Genomic DNA, 20,509 nt, shown 5'->3' on the forward strand with positions numbered 1-20,509 from the left:
CGCCCGCGGGGCCGTGTCGGGGGCGCCGCGTTTCAGCGAGACCCCCGAACGCCGCCCGGTTCCCGCGGCCTTTGGAGGCGCCCGCGGCCGGTGCCGGCGGGCCGGGAAGCGGGGCCGGGGGGGCGGTTTAGCTTTAGTCGCAACTTGTGAGGAGCCGCGCGCAGGAGGGGCGAATTCGGCAAACTGCGGCCTTTATTTAATTATATTTGGTTTTGGTTTTTTTTCCCCTTTTCCATGACTTAAGGAAACTATTTTTTTTTTCTTAAAATACTTGTTCCGTGCGTTTGCAGAGGCCTGGCTGCCTCCGAGCACTGCGCTGCCCGTCCTCCCTTCCTGTTCCTGCTGCTTTTCCCCGTTTTTGTCCGTTCAGTAGCAATGTTCGCAGGAGAAAGAGGCACTGAGGGATTGGAACAGCTAAACTGAGGGAACGGGCTGGGAGATGATGGCCTTGCCCTGAAACACCTCACTCCTTTGGATTTTTTTGCCTTTTTCCTGCCTTTTTTTCACCTTAATGGATTGACATGCCATTAATTTTCACCTGTGATAAGTTTCCTCCAGTTCTGAAGGATTTTTATATATTTTTTTTTAAGGCGGAATGGCTGGAAACTTGGGATGGCTGCGGGCGGGAACGCCGCATTAACGCCCGCGTTTCGGGAGCCGTGCGGATCGCCCTGTCCCGAGCGGGACAAACTTTGTGTTCCCGCCGACATCCCGGCCGTGTCACCATAGCAACTCCCTCACGCCGGGAATGCCCCGTTGCCATGGGCAAGATCGGCGTTAGAAATAAAAAATATTTAAGGTTCTGTTCCTAATTGCGGTAGGAGGAGGCGCCGTTGTGTCCTTCCCCTTGAGGACRGTCGTTGCGTTCCAACTTTTGGGGAGATTTTTAGAGCAGAGCTGAACACGGCGAGTTCCCGTTTCTGAGCCCCAGCAGCCGGCCCCGTCGCTGTGTCCTGGTAGCAGAAGTTGTGAAATGCTGGGGCTTTGGAAATCCAACGAGAACGCGCGCGGCGCTGTGAGGTGGAGCTCACAGGAAGTGAAGGGCTCCGCTTCCCAAATACGGAGTCTAAAAATAATCTCTTTTCATGCGCAGTGTTTTCTCCCGATCACGCACCAGCGCAGGAGGATTCGGGTTCTGTTGGACCGAGATCATCCGCAAAAAAAGTGAGTTATGCTTAACAGCAGATATTTCCTATGTCCTGTATAAACTTTAGAGGAAAAAACCTACTCGAGGACTGTAGTTGGTCTAACCGGAGGACTGTGTGTGGTGGAAAAATAAACTCGGAAAAGTTTGATAGCATTTAGTAGGCCAGATGGCATTGGAAGACCAAGGTTTAGAATTCGGAGGTTTCAAATGAAACTAAAAGCAGTGTRTTTAATCACGCGTCTTGGCTCTGGTGCGGCGGTTTTCAGGGTAAGGAGCTTTGCAAAGATTTGCAGGGGGACTGCAGGCCAAAGGAGGTCTAGGGTACAAGCACAGGGTAATTCCCCTGGCAGGTTAATGTTTGTGTTTTGAGCCTAGTGTTTACGTGGCTTATCAAAGTGGCTTGTGTTTGAAACCCTAAGCTGCAGCTCTGCAGACCTAGACCATTTTGTGGTGCATTTCATGCCTGCTCATCCAGTCTGAGGGTGCTGGCTGGTTTCTTTAAATGAAACTTAATTAGATGTCAGCAGTGTCACATGTGGATGTACTTTAATGCAAAAGTATTAATTGTATATTGAATCACAGTCTTGAGGCATAAACAACTCTAAACACTTGTTTGTGCTGATACATTGCAGCAGTGTTTGTGTCTCRTACCGTGCCAGTGTGCAGCGTCCTCGGTGTCGCTTTGAACTTGTCATTCACCAAGCAGATTTGTTCTGTGCAGCTTGAGAGGTTTAAAAAATTGTCTGTGTAGGGACTTTAGTTACATACGCAATGTTGTAGATTTATACCTTWTACAGAGTCAACTGCCAAACTGAAAATCCTAATATTTTGGTAACGGGAACATCTTGTCTTCCTATCCTAGTGGAAAAGGAAGTGAATCTTTCAAGCATATGTGAAGTTTAAATCTTGCCACCTCCCCCAGCCCTGTTTGTCTTTCAAGAGGAAATAGTGGGGTTTTTTTGAGCTTAAAGTTCAAAGTTGTTTTATGCTGACCTCTGAAGTAGATATCAACCTGATCTTTATTTTGTTTTTTCTTACTGTGATTAAATGGCTTATTCTGTGGCAGCATCCAGGAGTTATGCTCAGTTGACTGGTTTTTTTTTAACATTCATTGAAATGTTTCTTTTATTTAATAGATTATTGGAAATTAAAGAATGGTAATGGGAGCATCATCTTAAAAGGGTACTTATAAGTCTTAGGGGCATCTTTTTATCTTTTCARGAGCTTTTGATTCTGGAATCTAATACCTCATGGCTGAGAATTTGGGATGTCAGAAAGCTGAAAAGATAATTGGATCAAACAAAATAGCTCAGGACAATCTGCCTTATTCAGAGGCTGAAGTGTGTGTGTAAGGTATTTTATTTACTCCTGCACTGAGTATGCAGATTCCTAGACTGCTCTGTTGACTCTGAGTCTAAATTAATGTCTAAAAAAGTCCACAGGCTACCTTGGAATGAGAACACAGCTTTAAGGTCTTTGTTTTTCAGTATGATTGGAAGTATAATGTGCTTTCTGGTGCTTGCTTGTAATGAAATTCATTAAATTTTGGTTCATGGCAACGGTTAAATGGAGCAAGAATGCGTAAAGATAATTTTAATTCAATCTTACGTATACAAATGAATAAATGATTTTTTTGTTAATCATCCCTATAGAGGAAACAACTTTATGGGCAAAACATTTCCAAGAATGGTGACTTAACCATTTGATTAGAAGCTCTGAATTGTTTCCACGGTTGCTAAAGAGTTCTAATYGTATCATACAGGAAATGGATTTAACTCCTTCACTTTCTCACTGTTGAATTTTTTTTATTGCTGAGCTTTTGGGAATGCTTGGAAGCAAGAATTGAATAGGAATCCAAAACATTTTAGAGCCTCAAGAAATCACTAATACTAGGAAAAATGAGGAAAAAAAACCACCTTTCTTAAATGAAGAATTGTGGCATAACATGTCAAAGGAGAAAGGATTAATATAAGTGTCTTGTTAAAACAGATCTTTGTAATTAGTGATTCTTTTCACGTGACTGGTCTTAAAAGCTCAGCTGGCTCTCTTRAATCGTGAGCTTTCTAAAATCGCTGATGGAGACAGCAGACCAAAACCCTATGACAAAAAATAGTGTTTAGTGCTTGATTCATGCTGCCATCCGYGGGCGTTTCGGTGACTGACCCTGTCTGTCTCCCGAGTCATTCCTGACAAGGACTCGGCCGTGGGAGAAGCGGAGCTGAGGTCTTGCTGACAAGGTGTGTGCCTGTCCTCGCACCGTTTGTTTCCAGGCTGACAGCTTGTGAAATCCCTGCCTTCACAGTGCACTGAAGACAGTTTCTTTASTAGGCCATCCTGATAGTCTGGTAGGGCTTCAGCATCCTCTTTTGTCTRTGCTGCCTTTTGATTATATGCTAATTTTAAGGAGAAACAGAAGGGAATGGGATTTATTCAGTTTGAAGAGGAGAAGGTTAAGCTGAGGGGGATCTAATTGCTGTCTTCTGCTCTCTGATGGGGGTCACAGTGGTCATCTAACGGGATTCGCCCCTGAGCTGCACAGTGAAAGGGCAAGAGGCAATAATTGCAAATTGCAGCCAAGGAAATTCCAATTAAATGCAGGGAAAAAAATCCTGCAATGATTAAGCACTGGGATAGGCTGCACAGGAAGTTTGGAGTCTGTGACCTTGGAGATATTCTGACTTGACTGGGCAAGGTCTGACGTGACCTGGTGTGACTTTGAAGCCAGCCCTGTTTGGAACAGGGGGCTGTTTCCCATATAAATTCTTCTAGGTTACATGTCACTGACAGCACTTCAGCTGACTTAAAATAGCCAACAAACTGCAGTTCCTGACTGCACTTGACTTCCATTGGGGCATTTCAGACATGTGCTGTGAGTGTAGTGGAGGTAAGGCGGCATCTATCTGCCCCGTTACACCTAGAAATCACTTATCTGTAGGTTTTTCTCCATGGTGGATACCSGGGTGAATGTTTGATGTCTGTCTTCAGTGCCAGCAGACTTGCTGGCAAGGAAGAGCGTGCTCTTGTGGGAATGTATGTCATGTRTATCTTACTGTCTTTCTCTTGTGACAAATGTACAGCCTTCACAGCTTGTTTCTTAGCCGAGTTTGCTCGGATGGAGGCTTTGGAGATCACCTGTGAGTCAGTTTTATGTTTGCTGCCTGAATGAAATCTTTGAGAGCGAGAAAGAGCTGTTAGAGCCAGTGCTGTCCTGTGACAGGGATAATTTTGCTATGAATCGTCTGCTGCCTGATCTGCCTGTTTCTAAAGTGAGAAGAGGGCAAGAACAACATGTACAGACAGTTGACAGTGAAGCATCGTGCAGGGCTGGACCCAACTCCCAGCTCTTGGTAACAGCTATTCYTGTGTTTTATTATAAGCTCCACTTACTAATGCCATTTCACTGYCAGGACCAGTGAAGGAAGTTTGCTCTCAAACTCTAGATGAGACAAATTTGTTRGTGATCACCTCTCCCCTTGCAGATGGTACAAGGATGAAGGCTGGAGAAGGTCTTCCTTTTAATGACATTAAAATGAAGAGGCTGTGGGGAGACGGGTTGTGCTCGAGGAGGAGGCACTGTCCCAGTATTACATTCCTAATCGTCATGGTGTGTTTAAGCTTAAATTGCATTCATCTTCTGTGGGAAACTTGTTTGAGGAGTGTGTGGGAAGAAATGGGACATGAGAAGCATTCTTTGATTTTGATTGCTTTTTCTGTAAGTTTGGTATTTCCAGATTGTGCTTGGAACACAGTAGTAGCCAATACACTGAGTTAGAGATGAGCAGTAGAGATGTTTGTTGTTCCTGCTCCTGTGCTGGACATGGTCCTGGGTGCACGACAGGGCCAAGCCGCTGGGGGCAGGCAGGGTGGATCTGGATCCCAACGTGGCCACATGAAGACAGTGTTTTGATGTGTGTTGCCCTGCCACGCTGCAAGCGGCCCAGCAGGTCGGGTGTACTGCTCTTGGGAAATACCTGCTCTACCTGAACAGGCGCTTCCTCAGTGCAYGCGCAGCGGCTTGATGGGAACCTGGCGGAAAGCACGTATTTAATTTTTTAAGTTGAGAAAAGCAGACCGTAGTGCTTTGAGAAGCTCTACTTTTGGAAGTAAATTTGTACTTGAACAAAACCCCATATTTGGGGGAAAATTTGACACTCCACAGGCTTTTGTAAGGAGGGAGGAACAGGTACTGCAGAGCAAAGGGTGGAAACAGGATGCATTGCTGCTCACAGGCCACGGCTGTGGATKCTTGACTTGGCTGTCCTCACTGCCCCTGCTCTGAGTGAGTGCAAACACTGGGAGCCGGGCAAGGAGTCCGGCGAGCAGGTGGCCTTGAGTCATTCAGCTGTGACTTTTTGGGGATATTGATAAGATGGAAGGTGTTTAAGTCCTTCCTGGGCRCTGAAGCAAGTGGTCTGAATATGTTCGCAGCAGTGGTGGTGTTAGGACTGAAACAGAGCTTTATTCATCACTCGAGACCAAAAATACACGCGCCCAAGTGCTCTGTGCACTCATGTGAGGAGCAGGACGAGCCTAATAGGTAGCTGTTGCTCTGTCAAATGTTGCTCTGTCAGATGTTACTGGGAGAGACTGCATTTTGGAAATGCAGCACAACAAATCGTGCGCAGTGGGTTTGCTAATCAGCTGCGTTGCATAACTGCTGCTTGTTGGTGCTTTGCAGAAAAAGCAGGCTAGTTGCATCTCGTTGTTTAGGGGCTAAAACTGCAAATTAAGGGCTTGTTGGAATGTTTCTTATTTGTTGGAACCCTGCTTGGATGCAGAGATGCTATGTTCTGGTGTGTTCTAATACTGAAAAAATTCGATTTTGTCATTTAAATTACAGTATTGCATGTGAACTCATAGCTTTAAAATCTGCGCTTTGTAAGATCTGAGCATCCGCAGCTCCCACTGGCTTCAGCTGGAGGTGTGGGTGCTCAGCAAGTCCAGAAATAAGACCRCTGTTACTTATTTTCCAAGCCATTAATCTCTGTGGAATCAGATGTGTCTAACATTTTTAACACATTAGTTGAAAATAAGTCCTTACTGTGGAAAGCCCTGAGTGTGTGRGAAGAGCAGTTGGGCTGGATGTTTTGGTTGCAGTGCCTTTTTTCTTATGTTGCTTTTTATGTAGTGTTCCTAATGTAAATAAACTTGAAGTTGTAGGGAGAGGCTGCTTGGAAAGGAACCTTTCATTACAGACAGCTGACACGCAGAGTAATTGCCTTTTATATACCACCTACCACGTGGTAGCTTGAAGTAAATCATAGGTCACTGGGTAAGGTTATTTCTGGTGCAATTCTCTTTGCGCAAGTAGCCTGTTCCGGCCCATCTTGCTGCACTCGAGCCCGTGCGCTGGGTTTCTGCTCAACAACCTTTCCTGGTTATGAGTCCTGAAGAGCGGGAATCTTGGTGGATTTATAAAATACAGGTGAATATAAAATAAACTTAGGCAGTTGCTGCTTTCGCATGCTTTGGCTTGTAACTTTCATAGTAATTGAAAACGATGTTGAGGATAAAATTACAGCTTGCAGTTATTTCAAGGGACACTTTTTCATGAGTTATTCTTGTACGTAAGGCTTTTTGCCCATCAGGTCACTTAAAACACTATTGCAGTCCTTATGASTGTGTATCATTTCATGAATTTATTGCATTGGCCTATTGATCAATGAATAGATTTCAAAGCCAGAATAAAGCTTTTTCTTGAATCTCACTACAAATGCTCTAATACTTGTTGTCATGCTCCAAGGCAGGGTCCTGGGTGGTGTGCCTTCTGAGAATGTGGCTTTCACTTACTGCATTATTTCCATCCATTGTTGCCTGCTCTTGTTTCGTGAACTGTTTGCCCAAAAACTCATCATAACTGTAAAATCAAGCTCGGGTTAATATGGAAGCTGGAGCAATGCAGATGGCTGAGCATGGCATTAGCAGGTGTTGGACACGACTAAGGAACATGCACAGAGCTCTGAGTCSAAAACATTTTGTTGGTGTCTCCCTGCCACGTCAGTGTGACCCCAACTCTGTGGGCAGAAGCACGGGGGGCTTTGTTCTGGTTTAATSCTAAATACCTTCTAGGGTATAATACCTTCTGGTAAACTGTAGTGCACATTGGTTCTTATGGTTGGTTTGGCATTTGTAGAGGGACTCGAGAAAAAGTATTTAAGCGGGGTTTAACTTTGAAAAGATTAAGGGGAAGTGGAAGAYGTTTTAACCAAAGTGGAAGGTGCAGGAGTAGCAGCTAACAGCRCGAAATGCTCAATGCAGAGCCCTGTGTGCTGAGGGCTCCAGCTTTGTCTTCAAGGATTCCCATACTGATGTGGGAGGGAGCTTTTTCTGCCGCCTTGTTCATCACTTCAAAGGCTGAAAATTTGCTTTTCGTTCCTGTTTGAGCACCTTGCCTTTGCTGCCCGCCCCAAGTTACCCTTGGAAGTGCCGGTTTTGGCGACGCTTTGTCCAAGGCTGCTGGTGAGGGGCAGAGGAAGGGCTGGATGATGCTGGTGACGCTCTTGTTCCTGGGTTAGTCGCTGTAGGATGAGTTCTCCCTTCCTTCTTGGTTAAATTTAGCAGCTCTCCTGAACGCAAGAGTCCAACTGCCCATGATTTTTTTTTAAACAGTTGTATAATAATCTAATCTGCTTGTAATCAAGGCTGACCTTTAAGTTCTGTGATGGCTCATAAAAATACTTGCTACTATAGCAGCTATTTCCTGTAAGGGTTAGTGCTATCTTTTATTATCCATGAACGCTSTTTTAGGATGAATTGGCAAAGTTATTTGTCCTTTTAAGACGTTCAGATTCTGAAGGATTTAAAACTTCAGAGAAATAACTGTGCTGATGTAGTAACATACCCTTTATAGAGTTTTCAGAAATTCAGTTTAGATCTTTCTACCCTAAAAGTAGGATGATCTTCAGAGTCCAGTGAAGTCTTCCTCAAACTTTGGGTATTTCTTCAGTTAAAAGTGTTCATGTAGGAGTAAAAATATTTATGATTGTAAACAAACAAAGCTCAACTTTTACTCACTGTTTTCATTGAGTGCTGGGGAGCATCATTAAATGTCTGAGCTAAATGCTAAAGGATTAAGTATCATGTTAAACAACTTCATTTTGCTACAAGTGGTAATGAAACTGTTACATTTTCTGTGGAGTAATTAACTTACTGCTAATCACCTTCCCATCAAGTTTATAAAAATGCTGTGGAAACATTTAAAGATCTGTGCTTCAACTTYAGGGTGTTAAAACATTCATCGTTAACTTGAGTTAGGTACTGAGGGCACTCATCTCAAAGTGCTTATTATAAACTGATAAACAACATATTAATGTGGCCATATGGTAAGTGGGACTCCTCATTCAAAAATAACGGTTAAAGCAGGCGTTTAATTAGCCTTATTTGTGTGAGAGAACAGTAGGTGTTTTGGTTGCCCGTGGCTGACATGCACACTGAACAAATAAGTGTTTTTAAGGCAGTGAAAATGTCTAGACTGCATATGCAAACTTGACCTTTAGATCAATCACCACGGTCAGATCAAATGTGTGCACACAGGCTGCCTGTTGCAGCTTTGCTCTTAAGATGTGAAGAATTTTCATATTTTTCTGGAATTTATCTGGTAGTCTCCTGAARCTGAGCAGTGTTCTAAACTAATGCAGGACACATTTTAGAGGCTTAATACTAGTCTTGGTTATCAATTATGGATAGAAAAGATTTTTTCCAAAGTCATTTCTCTCTGCATTTGTAACAAGAAGTTAAAGACCTTGGTAAAGAGGCAGGGTGTTATGAAAGATGTAATTTTGGAGTACAGTTGTGGTCASGGTGGCTTCCCCCCTCCTCCTGCCCCAATGTACGTGTGTGTGCAGCCGTGCTAAGGGCACGGGCCGGGAGGAGCTGCCCAGTGCTGCAGGCCAGGCTGCCAGCAGCCCCCCGGGCGCTCCAGCCCCACACTGCACCAAAAATCGGCAAAACACCCTTTTTGGAGTGTAATTTAAAGGGGTTCTGGAGCAGAATAAGCTGTCCTGGGCTGTTTCAGCTGCTGGGGCATATGATCCTTTAACTTTTTTTTTGCCTAAACAGTACTTTGTACAGTGTTTCACTTCTAACACCTCTAAGGCATGTTAAAATATTCTTGCACAAGTTTGTTTCYGTTAGACTAAAGATGAGTGCTGTCAAGGTGAGTTGGTCGCACATTGCTTTTGCTCTGTGTGGTCGGTATCACTACAGAAATAATAATTGCTTAAAATGAAAGCTAAACTTGCAGTGACAGTCCACCTGCCTTGTGTCACTTATTTACTCTAATTACATAAACCAGGAAGGACGTAGTAAAGAATGTTGCCGAGCTACTATCAGCACAACAACTTATTCTTACCAAGTGTAATGTAGTTGCTGTTTTTGCTGTGATTGAGTCTCCTAGATTCTCTCTGGAATTTAATCTCATGTTTAGAAAGGTCAGGCTCTTTTTTTTTTCCCCACTAAATGTGGACAAAACACAATACAACTTTAAAATCAATGGGTGCAGAGGAGAACAGATGGGAGGAAGTCCCATAAATTGATTCTGTATCTAATGTTCATGCCTTTAACATTTACATGCTTTGCTGATGAGAAAGGGAGGGGGGACATTTTTCTCTCTTCCTTCCCTCAGAAAAAGGCAGAGCAGTCGAGGGCTTGTGTTGTGTGGAACCCTCTGCTGAAGATGCTGAAGTAGCTCCAGACCCAAGGGAGAGAAGGGGCTGAGTGCTGCTGTGCTGCTGCCCGGGAGGGCCTCCATTGCCAGGTTGTGTCTGTGAGGAATTAGTGTAGTTTGACTATTTCTGCACCGTCTGTGCAGTCCCTCCTACAGAGCTGCTGTCTAATTCTGCATGAACTGAAAACTTAGTCTTTGCTGAGTGTGAAGAATACAGGTGGGTGCCTCTCYGCAGCTGGGCGCTCGTTTAAATTTGCAGCAGTGCTCTGCGTTTGGAGGCGAGGCAGGCAGTGACGTGGTGGTTTGCTCTAATTTAGGGATGCAGTGAGTGTTGCTCCTTGAGCTTGGCTTCTGGCGTCCCTGCCAGTGCCTTTGTGGGGCTGGCACATGTCCCTAGCAGCTTTCTGCAACTGCAGAGCAGGAGGACAGAAAATAAATTAGCTGTTTGAGCATGGCAGGCTTGGGCTGCCCAAAGTGCTTGCCCCTTTCTGAAATACTTTGCCATCAAAGCAGATTAAAGTGAATAAGCAGGCAGTCACTTCAGTAGAGGTAAACACCCCAATATTTAAAAAATTCCATGTTCAGCATGAAGAAAAGGTTSCAGATGGAGGTAGATCAGTCCCAATATGCTTGTGTGGTGTGTAAAAGCACTTTTTCAAAGTACAGAGTAATTGTTATTTTCAAAGAAGTTTGGCRCTCCGACTTGTTTGTATTGTGGTTAATTTGTTGAAAGTCCCAGTGCAGCAAAGCTGAAGTTAAAGGGCCACTCGGTTGCTAAAGGACTTTACTCCCAGCTGAGGCTTTTATGGCCTTGGCCMTGGACCAGTAACCTTCTCAATGCACGTCTTGGGAGGTGAAATTGTGCAGAAACTCACTGCTGCTTTGCTGTGATTTGGGGAGCAGAGRTGAACCCTGCAGTTTGTGAATGGCCAGGGCTTGGGGGCCCATAACCCCTYCAGAAGCAGTGAAACCTGACAGCAGTGCCACTTCTGCATGCAGAAAATGTTTGGTTTGGGGCATGTCGTTAGTTCATTCGTTACGTAGGCGTCTGTCAACTTTTTTTGTTGTTTTGTTGTTTATCTTGTATTTCGGAAGCAAAGCAGTATGTCTAGTCAGTTAGAAATTGTGATTGCCCCTGATTTGAGCAGGATGAGTAGTTAAAATGCTGCTGCCTTCAGCCGTGTGAATTAGAAATTGTTGGGGAAAGTTGTCGCTCAAAACACGCAGTTTGGGCTTGCTCTGAGTTCAGTTCACAGCTGCTTTATTGACAGCCTTTGTAGTGCAGCACTGGTTCAGGATCAGAGTCAATGATCAGCCCTTATGATGGGGAATCAGATTTATTTATCAGCTGCTCATTGGCAAACTTGTATAGAGGAACATGCATGTTTCTGAATGTCAAACACCCCTGAAGCCACCAAACAAAAACAGGCCTTTAAAAATAATTAGGTTTTAAGGTTAAATTAGGTTAAATTTGATAGAGGGAAAACCTTAGGAACTCAGAGGAATTGAGTATATACTGCAGAAGGAGTAACACTGTAGTTGCATAGTGACTCATCCCACAACACTATTATGCATGTGGTTAATTATATGCTTGTTGCATTGATTTTTTTGTTTGATTTGATGTTAAAAACAGTCGATATAAATGTTGATTTCTACTGTTGAATTTGAAAAATGGATTGATTTCTGTTGTAATAACATAAAATGATCCTGCTAGAATATATGTGATATTAATACAAAATTTTATTTAGATATCAGATATTGTAAAGATAAGCAATAAAAGTCAGACGGAAAATTACTCATTTGGAAGCTTGTCACCTTGCTCTTGCACTGGCCGAATCCCCCGAAGTCGTGCTCTATTTTAAGCTCCTTTTTGTGGGGTGGCTGCCCCAGGCAGGGCCGAGGAGACTTGGGAGCCTCCGAGACGAGCGGTTGTAGCGCCGGGTAAGTGACTGGGCCGGCGAGCGGGTGGCARCGCTTCCCATTCTGCTAATGAAGCTCACGCTAATGAGCGGGGCCGGGCCCTGACGGGGCTTGCGGTCTTCTTGGGGGAGCCCTGCACTAATTAGCCGGGGGCTGCGTCCCGCGTGCCGTCCCTGCGTGGGGCAGCAGGCGCACGCCAACCGCTCACGGCCTGCATTGACACCGGCAAGTATTTAATGGACCGGCGACTCCATTGAGCGATTCAGTATCTACGAGCATGGTGTAAAACAACTTCCTAATTAAGGAGCAGATGGTGAATGGGAGTTTTCCTTGGACACGGAGTGTGGGAGCCTGGTGCCAGCGTTGAAGGCACCGCAGGCCCTCCTGGGTGTCAGCTCCAGGCCTCGCGTTCTGCTCTTGCCCCTTCATTGTAAAGGGAACCTGTCAGTTTTAGCATGGTTTTTAGTCACTGTAAATCTGTCCCTTGCATAAGTGCTTGATTTGAGTTTGAGAGCACAGCTGTGATTAATGAAGGAATTTTGGTGAAGAATTAAGTAGTGTTTAATAGAAATGGGGAGAGAGCGTTTTCATGGTCTAGTTTATAGTAATTAAAGAAAAGTTGGCATAAAGAATATTAACAAGTTSAAAATTAAATGGGCTTGTTTATAGTAGCTGTGATTCCATATTTAACTGCCAAGGTAAAAATAACCAAGTTGTGTGGTTATAATGTTCCCGGCATCTACGAGCCTTAGGGAAAGGCAGAAAGGGATGGCTCTTTCTGAAGGACAGGCATTGGAAATAGATGCTGAAGTTCAGGCCATAATTTGTATGCTTTTTCTCCCTACTCAGTAAAATGCTCGCAGCATACTTCCCCATGAAAACCTCTAATACTTTGGCTTCCCTAATGTTTCTGGTTGAGTTTCCGTGTGTGAAAACTGGACCATTAGAGAAAGGGAGGTGCAGATGCTGAGCAAGCTGGTACAAAAGCAGATTATTGTCTCGTTTCTGCTCCCAGACCCCKTGAATGCTGTTTGCTCCCCTTGCCTGTCTCCTTTTTCCTGATTTGTATCTCAGTCATACAGGACTGAATCTTTCAAGTGATCGTAAGAGAACAAACCACCTGCCAGGGTAACAGTGCGAGCAGCTAGAGCTCCCTTCTGGGAGCCTTTTTGGGTTTTCTCTGGGCTCTGGTGCCTGTGATGCTTGTGCTCTTGTTCAGCGCCTCCCTCCTGTTCCTTTCCCCTCACCCCTCTGAGCCGGGGCTGTGCTGCGGTTCAGGGAGGATGCAGGTTGCAGTGCTGAACTGTCAGCCGCCCTCAGCGCTGTAGGGGAGACTGTCAACATTTGGACTAAAATTCCCCTTTTCAGATGTGTGTGGCTTGGATCAGGGCAAATGTGTGCAGCAAGAGCAGCCTGAGTGAACTCAGCTCTGCTGTTGACTCGTATTTGGAAAAATGCTCAACAAGGACTATGGCATCCTGATTATCTCTTGTTGAAATGCCTTGATTTCCGCAGCTGCGAGGTTTTACCTGTCTGTGACACTGCCTCTTGCCTCGAGTTTTGGATACAGAGCTGCTAAAAAATATTTGGGGGTGAAGGTTAAGTTTTCATTCAACTGTTTTGTTACATTTTTACGTACAATTGCATGGTTTTTGTTCATATCAAACTTGGATGTTCTTGCTGTTCCTGTTATGTCTGGAGGCTGATTGCAGGGAGTTCGTATTTCTGCACTGACAGCATCAGAACAGACCCGCTTCATCCTCCAAAAGCAGCGTACAGTGATGGGCATTGCTGTGATCTGGAGCTTCCATGACACGGTACTAAACAACAAAGCCTTGTGCTACCACAAGTATCACGGTGTATTGGGGACCCTCACGCTGTATTGGGTGTCTGCTCCCTCAAGGAGCAGGTTGAGGGAGTCAGTCCTCCATATGCTTCATTGCRAGGTGGCTCTGGGCACGTGTCCTGTTGCCAGACTGGTGTCTTGCTGCTCCCCTTGATCCTCTTTGCCTGTTTGTGGATGCCCTTTGCATGGTGTCGCACGTGGCACCTTGTCCCTGCACAGGGCTCCTGTCGCCCTGCAGGGCAGCTCCGTGCCGTGTTGGGCTCTTGCAGGTGATGCCTTCACAGCAGAAGGGCACGCACTGCGATGCTGTAAAATAATTACAGGTGATGCAAGAAGCAGCCGTGTTGGGCTCTTGCAGGTGATGCCTTCACAGCAGAAGGGCACGCACTGCGATGCTGTAAAATAATTACAGGTGATGCAAGAAGCAGTGGGGATCCACAGTGCGTGTGGTTGAGTTTCCGTGCTCTAAGATGCATCAGATAACAGGCTGCATTCAAAGCACTTCATCGGTTCCCATGCATTCTTTACAGGAGGATGTGTGCTGGGTTTTCATCTCTTAAAATGCGTTGTAGCATTGAAATAACTTGAAAGGAGGTTATTCTCAATTTGTCTTTTGTAACTGAAACCCCAGATTCCTCTTGGGGTGCAAAAGGCAAATCATGGTGGACAGAACAGATGTGAAGTGCGTGTCCCCTGTGTGCTGTAACTCAGACTAGTGAGACAGTTGGTGCAGTCCCTGTGTAGTAGATGCAGGGGAAAACCAGATAAGTGGTGTTTCTGGGGCCCTTTCTTGATRCTAGGCCAGATTTGTATAAGTTGTTGAAAGAGCACCTAGATTAATGTAGAGTTCTTAGAGTGTGTGTTTAATGAGCTTTCATTGCTTACATTGAAATTCCTCAATCATAACTGCAAACAGCAAGAATACTGCTCTGTGCATGTCCTGCCTCTGAGCCCTTCTAGTGAGGTGGCAGCTTTGCATCTTTCAGCTAAAGTTTTGAGAGTTTGGTGCAATATATATTAGGGAGCAAATGTCCTGCAGGAGCATGGTGGATTTTCCATGGGATAAAGCTGTCCTGTTCAAGGCAAACAAAGATGGGGAGAGGAATAAGGACCTTGCAGGATGCACAAAGCTGCTGAACACTTGGACTTTGGCAGCATGGGACTCCCAGCTGAGTAGGTGAATAATTCTGGTCATCAGAAACGTTAATCTGTTAAAACACGGTCATGTCTGTTTAAAACTACCTATTTGCTGTGTATTCAAAGCTTGATTCAAGCATTAGTCACCATGCTGAGTATCGTTTCCTGCTCTGTTTTGGCTGTCTTAGCCATTTAATATTAGTGCGTGTTTTAAAAGGTTCATTTCAATATGTGGGAGTTTAAGTATGAGCAGATTCCTCCACCCTTCTGCCCTGTCCTCCTCCCCTGACTTTTCGGTCAAGTTTTTGGCTTATGACTCATTTATTACTGACTCAGTTTTTAAAAATCTCCCTGTTGATCTGCTCTCTGCAACTTGTTCTTTGGAAATGTATTTTGCTGGATGTGCAGCTTCTCCGAGACAAAATTCCCCTTTCCCGGCTCCGCTGGCCCCGGGGCCTCTGCAGGGCAGGTGGGCAGTCACTGTCACTGTTCAGACTGAAGCATCTTCATTGAACTTGGGACATGGGCTGGTTAAACTGCTCCAGAAATGGCATAACACAAATCTTGCTTCTGGCTCCCCAAGGAAAATGCCTTTCTGTATTCAATAGAAATGTCAACTTGCTGCTTTGAGCTTTTTTTAGCCTACAAGACTTCAATTTTATGTTGTCTTCCTATAGTTTACAAGCTGGAGTTGCAGTTAGGGTGAAGCATTTTTAGTGGTGCGATCAAGTAGAAATTGTGGTTTGCTATTGTTTGTGCTGCCAGTTCCTCCTGGGGCAAAATGAAGTGGGTTTTAATTTTTTTAGTACCAAAACAGGACCCATTGCAACTTCTGTGTTTATCTACTGAAGCTGGACGTGCAAGCCCTCGGTTACACGTGCGAGCCGAGGGTGCTTGTTAGATAGGCTCTGGGCTGCTTATAGGAGTGTTGCAGGCATTCCACAGACTCCTGCTTTCTAATCTCTCCCAACATTCAAGGTATTTTTCTTGAATAATTATTGGACTGCTGTCAAGTTTTCAAACTGTTCTGGCCTGTTCTGTGTTTATCTCACTGACCCAGTGCCACCTGCTTGCGGGTGTAAAGCACTTAGTGCAGTCCTCYGGACGGTCCCGTGCAGCGGGGACAGGGCACCCACTTTGGAGTGTTGGAACTGGAAAGCATTGGAAGAAAACTGTCAGGTTTTTTTCCCTTGCCACCTAGGCCTTTCACTGCTCCAGATGCAGGATGAAATCATGTTAAAGTTTGTGTATTTAAGCTAACTTGGTTCTATCAGTGGTAGAAATGGCTTAGAATTGCTTTGGTTAAGCAAAGGGCAATTTCTGTAGCAATCATGTTTGGGTTTGAAACTGAGTTGATCGTATGCTCATAGACACTCTAATTTAAAATACGTTTTGATGAATTCTTTTTTTTAGTCCCTTGTAGGGAGCCTGGAAAATCCTTCCATAAGGCTGTTAAGACTGATGAGAGATCTTTTATGCCAAGGTAAGACTTTTTTAACTTTCTTAATGTGTTTTCAAGTGAAATTACCAGTTATGAAATTATTAGGTGTTGGAATGAATTTAAACTGACAAATGTGCATGTTGTTTGAAATAGTTTGTGTGAAACGTATTTCCTGTAGTGAGGCGAAGTCGTGCTGCCGTTCCTGGTGTCACCTGCACTTGCACGGAGTACAAATCTGTCAGAACCATCCACAGTTTCTGCTCTTTTGGATATGTCAGAAGTGTCCCTGCTTACCATGACCTTTCTTCATGGGGTGCGTGTTGGCAGCTATGCTTAGTATTTTGTCAGGCTCTGCAAATCCATCAAACCACGGGCTCTTACAGTCTTCCTTATGCTGAATACCTGTACCTCATGTGATATATGTAGCTGCATTGGAAGGAGGAAAAGGGAACTAACAAGCATAAATCATCTTCCTCAGAAGTATGGTATTGTATTCAAGCGCTTGTATTTCTGAGGGTTCAGGTCACGCCCAGGTTACTGTGAGATTCCTGTGCTCTGTTTTCAGTGCCACATTTGCTCCTCCTCACGTCGTTCTTTTTTCCCCCACTATCACACACTACAAATCCCATGACGAGCTGGAGAGACTCTCACAAGAGCAGTTAACTTCCCTTAGGGCCAACCCTGTTGTGTAATTCCCAAGCAGCTCCCTCGTACAGCGGGAGCACAGTCGCTTGGAGCCTCTGGCCGGTGGCAGTGCGCGTGTCTGAGGGTTCACTTCTCATTTGAAGCCTGTCTGCCGTGGCCACGTGTGCAGCAGCTTCCTGTTGTTCAGAGCAGTGCTCAAATTGCAGCCCTTGCTTTGCTGAATAAAGATGTGGGCAAGTGCACACACAGGCATCAGGTGTAAGGCTGCAGCGTCAGCCTGACACCTCGGCAGTGTTCATAGCCGTCTGTCAGTCCTTCAGAGAGGCATTTCTGCTGTCCTGCCCGCTGTGTGCTCCATTCAGGTGTATTCCAAGTGTCCTGCTTCTCTTCTTGGCTTATCCCTGTGTTCACAGAGCAGCCACCTTCCTTCTTCCAGAAGGAACCAAACAGGTCGTGGCTGGTACTGTTAATATTTGAATAAAGCTGCTGTCACTTTCCAGGTAATAGGTGTTGGTGACAGTGGTAGCAGAAAAGATAGTCCTGCTCTAATATTAAAACCCACTGTTTCAGTTCCAGTGTTTCTGGAGATTGAAGGAGGTGAGTTAGAAGCATGTGCCACTTCTTGACGATATTGCGTGAATAAATTTTAGGAAGAGAAAATCCTGAGATGTCAAGTGTTTCTCATGGTGGGATCCAGGATTGATTTGTTCATTGTTACGGATGAAATCCAGGCCCCATGATACTCTTTTTTCAAATTGAACAATTTTATACTGCTTCAAAACATCCATTGCTTAACAGCAGGCTACCAGTGCCAGAGTTCTGGGTGGAAATGAATGGTGCTGTGTATAACCGTATTTAGGTGGGCATAAATAGTTTGCCAAATGTAAGTTGGCGAGGATGCTGCATAGTAATTTCCTGAGTGCTCTATTCATGTTGTATAAACAAGTAGCATTAACACACTTGTGAAAGAGCTACAAGGTAATTAAGGCATGTGGGGTTTACAGCAATAAGGCTCATGTGTTTCAGGATCTTGGTTTCCTGTTGCACCTGAAAAACATAATCAGATACTGTAGAAAAGAAATGAGAAGTTAGTCTTATGCTGCTCTCGGCTGAAACTTTCCCACAAGTATTTTTACTATAAATAAGAAGTGAGAGTTCCTGGCTATATTTAACCCTTAGCTTGGTTAGTTTGGGGGCTTTCTTGGCAGGAACAGACTGTGGAGCCACAGGGATGTGAAGAAAGACTGGATCAGCGAAACTGCGTTTGTACTGAAAACAAGGGACTCTTCAGTTTTGAAGACTTAGGAGTCTTATCAAGAGGAAGGGAGGCCGGCTGGTTGGAGTTCCCCTTCGTTCCCATCCGAGGGCCTGAGCTTTGTGAAAAGGAAGTTCAGATTTGCTTCTCAGGGAAGCACTCGATGGGCCCTCGCAGGTGCCCGGGTTCTAACCCAAGTGTTGTCAGCTTCCTATAGGGCATATATGTTCCTTGGGCTATTTTTAGATGCTRAGAGTTACCACACTGGAAAATCCCTTTCAAGCTGACTTGGTTTCTCAATTTCTATGAAGTTAAGTGACTGCAGCTCAAACTTCAAGAGTTGAAGAAAAACAGCTTCAAGGTGCTCAAAGTTGTGGGTTACTGCTGCAGACTTCAGCGCTCCTCTCCCTCCCTCTGACATTTGGGTGAGGGAAGACCAGCTCAGCTGCAGACTTGGAGATGCCCCAGCTGGGGCAGGTGGGCTCTGTTGTGACCTGGGGTTTTAAAAATTGGGTCCAGACCTAACCTGGGACTTAAACTGCCCGTGGAATTCATGTGCGTTTTTCTCTAACTGCACAGTTTTTAACCCTGACTTGTGACACAGTTGCAAAGAAGTGGCACTGAAGTGAAACACCTGATCTGTGTTCCTTGCACACTTGCTTTAGCAGAAGTCAACACAGGTGATATTTTCTCGTAGCAAATATGAGAATATAAAATGACACTTTCATTTTTGAAACAGTCTTCCAATTGTAACCGTCCAACTCACAGTTCTCCTGGCAAGGCTGGTTTGCAGGGTCTGAGGAATGAAAGCAGCAGCTCAGAGCGCTTGTGTTCCCGAATCCTTACTTGGGAAGAAAAGGCGTTCGGAGCGGGAGCGGATAACTGGCTGCTGATGTCATTGTTTGCGCCGGCGCCACGATAGGGACGATGGGGACGGAGCCCGGGCCCGCTCCTATGTAAACATAGTGTAAAATGTTTATCACCCGCTTTGTCATTTGCCTTATTTGTCAGGGAATCTTGAAGAGACTGAGAAATTTTCTGGTGCTGCCTGGTGAGTTCAGGGAGTGGAAAGATTTCCATAAAAAGGCACAGGCTTTGCTGGGAAGAGCAGAGAGGTTTCTGCCTTGGCAGCTGTGAGTTGGGCCTGACCTTTTCCRGAGAGAAAATACTGACCTAAAACATTCCCTGTTGGGGTGGGTGGGAGAAGCAAACCTCTGCCCTTGTAGTTCACTAACCTAATTTTTCTGTTTAATACTCGCAGCTTTTTGCTGTGAAGTTGGCAATGCAGCAGCAAGGAGGCATAAGCCAGGATTAAGGCTCGGYGCTGCTAGCGGGTGGATTCACGTGCAACCCGCCGCAGGCTGCGGCATCAGAATGGCTGGAGCCTCCTCCTTTGCAAAGGATTTGCCTCCATTGCTGGCAAATCTGAGCTCCGGCATGGTGAAACTTAGGAGGAAGTGAATTCCAGGGCAAACTTTGAAATAGTTTAGGTGCATTATGACACATTAAAAAAAAAAAAAAAAAAAAAGGCATCAATTTTTCTACTTCACTATAAGAACATTAGATCCTATATAGGAATCAAACATAGTTTGTACATTTGAGTACTTGAATGTGTTAGCAGGACAAAATCTTTAGTTTGAAAGTTATTTTTGGAATTTGGAATAAACTGGAGCTGTTGGAATAATGCATCTGCATTTGAGTACTAAGAATGTAAATAAATCTTAGCTATTACTAAAGAGACTTCTGCTGTCATGTGTATTTAAAGAGCTAGAACATTATCTTCAGGAGATGGTGCCGTAAATCTCTATGTGTGGGTAGCCTTTTAATTCTTGGTTTTATTTCTTGTTTTGCAGATTGTCGGTATTTAAACAGACCGCATCATGCGTGAGTACAAGCTAGTGGTCCTTGGTTCAGGAGGTGTTGGCAAGTCTGCTTTGGTGAGTTTGTTAGGAAGTGGTTCTGCAACTCATTCATACAAATATATATGTATACACAGGGTTCAAAACTGACCCATCTTATTGCAGTTATTGCTCGTTGAATACATTAAGGTGTGTGTTATTTTTAAAAATGCAGAGTGGCTTGCAGTAACTGGCCTTGTACTGCTGAAATATTTGTGAACTGTAGTGTTGTTTTTCTGGAGAAGAAAGTCCTTTCTCCTGGACTGAACCTGGGTGGCTAGCCTGGCTTCAAAGCACAGTGGCAGAACAAGTCGCTTCCAGTGTCTGCAGTGCAGAAGGGTGAATGCAGACCCACACTTGTACTCCTTGAGTGCTTGCAGTATTTCTTGTAAGGGGCTTACCKTGCACAGTTGATAGGAAAGTGTTCTAAGAGTTTTTGACACCTATTTATCAAGTGTCAGTCAAGCAGCTTTCTGCTGCAAGAAAGGTGAAGAGCTGGTCAAGTGTAAAGTTATCTAAAACAAGGAAATACACCCTGCCATTATCACAGGGAAG

At 44.7% G+C, this 20,509-nt stretch overlaps 1 protein-coding gene across 1 annotated transcript in view; it reads left to right on the forward strand.

The window, feature by feature from the left end:
- The first annotated feature begins 1,002 nt into the window (after nt 1–1,002).
- Nucleotides 1,003–20,509, forward strand: part of RAP1A (RAP1A, member of RAS oncogene family) — a 29,358-nt gene continuing 9,851 nt past the window's right edge. Inside the window, exons 1-3 of the mRNA XM_026036031.1 lie at nt 1,003–1,164; nt 16,129–16,198; nt 19,910–19,993. Of these exons, the coding sequence (XP_025891816.1) occupies nt 19,937–19,993 (57 nt within the window). The 5' untranslated portion in view covers nt 1,003–1,164; nt 16,129–16,198; nt 19,910–19,936. The remainder of the gene's footprint in view (nt 1,165–16,128; nt 16,199–19,909; nt 19,994–20,509) is intronic.

This window comes from Nothoprocta perdicaria, unplaced genomic scaffold, assembly GCF_003342845.1.
Source record: "Nothoprocta perdicaria isolate Ctin4 unplaced genomic scaffold, notPer1 scaffold_170, whole genome shotgun sequence".
NCBI lineage: Eukaryota > Metazoa > Chordata > Aves > Tinamiformes > Tinamidae > Nothoprocta > Nothoprocta perdicaria.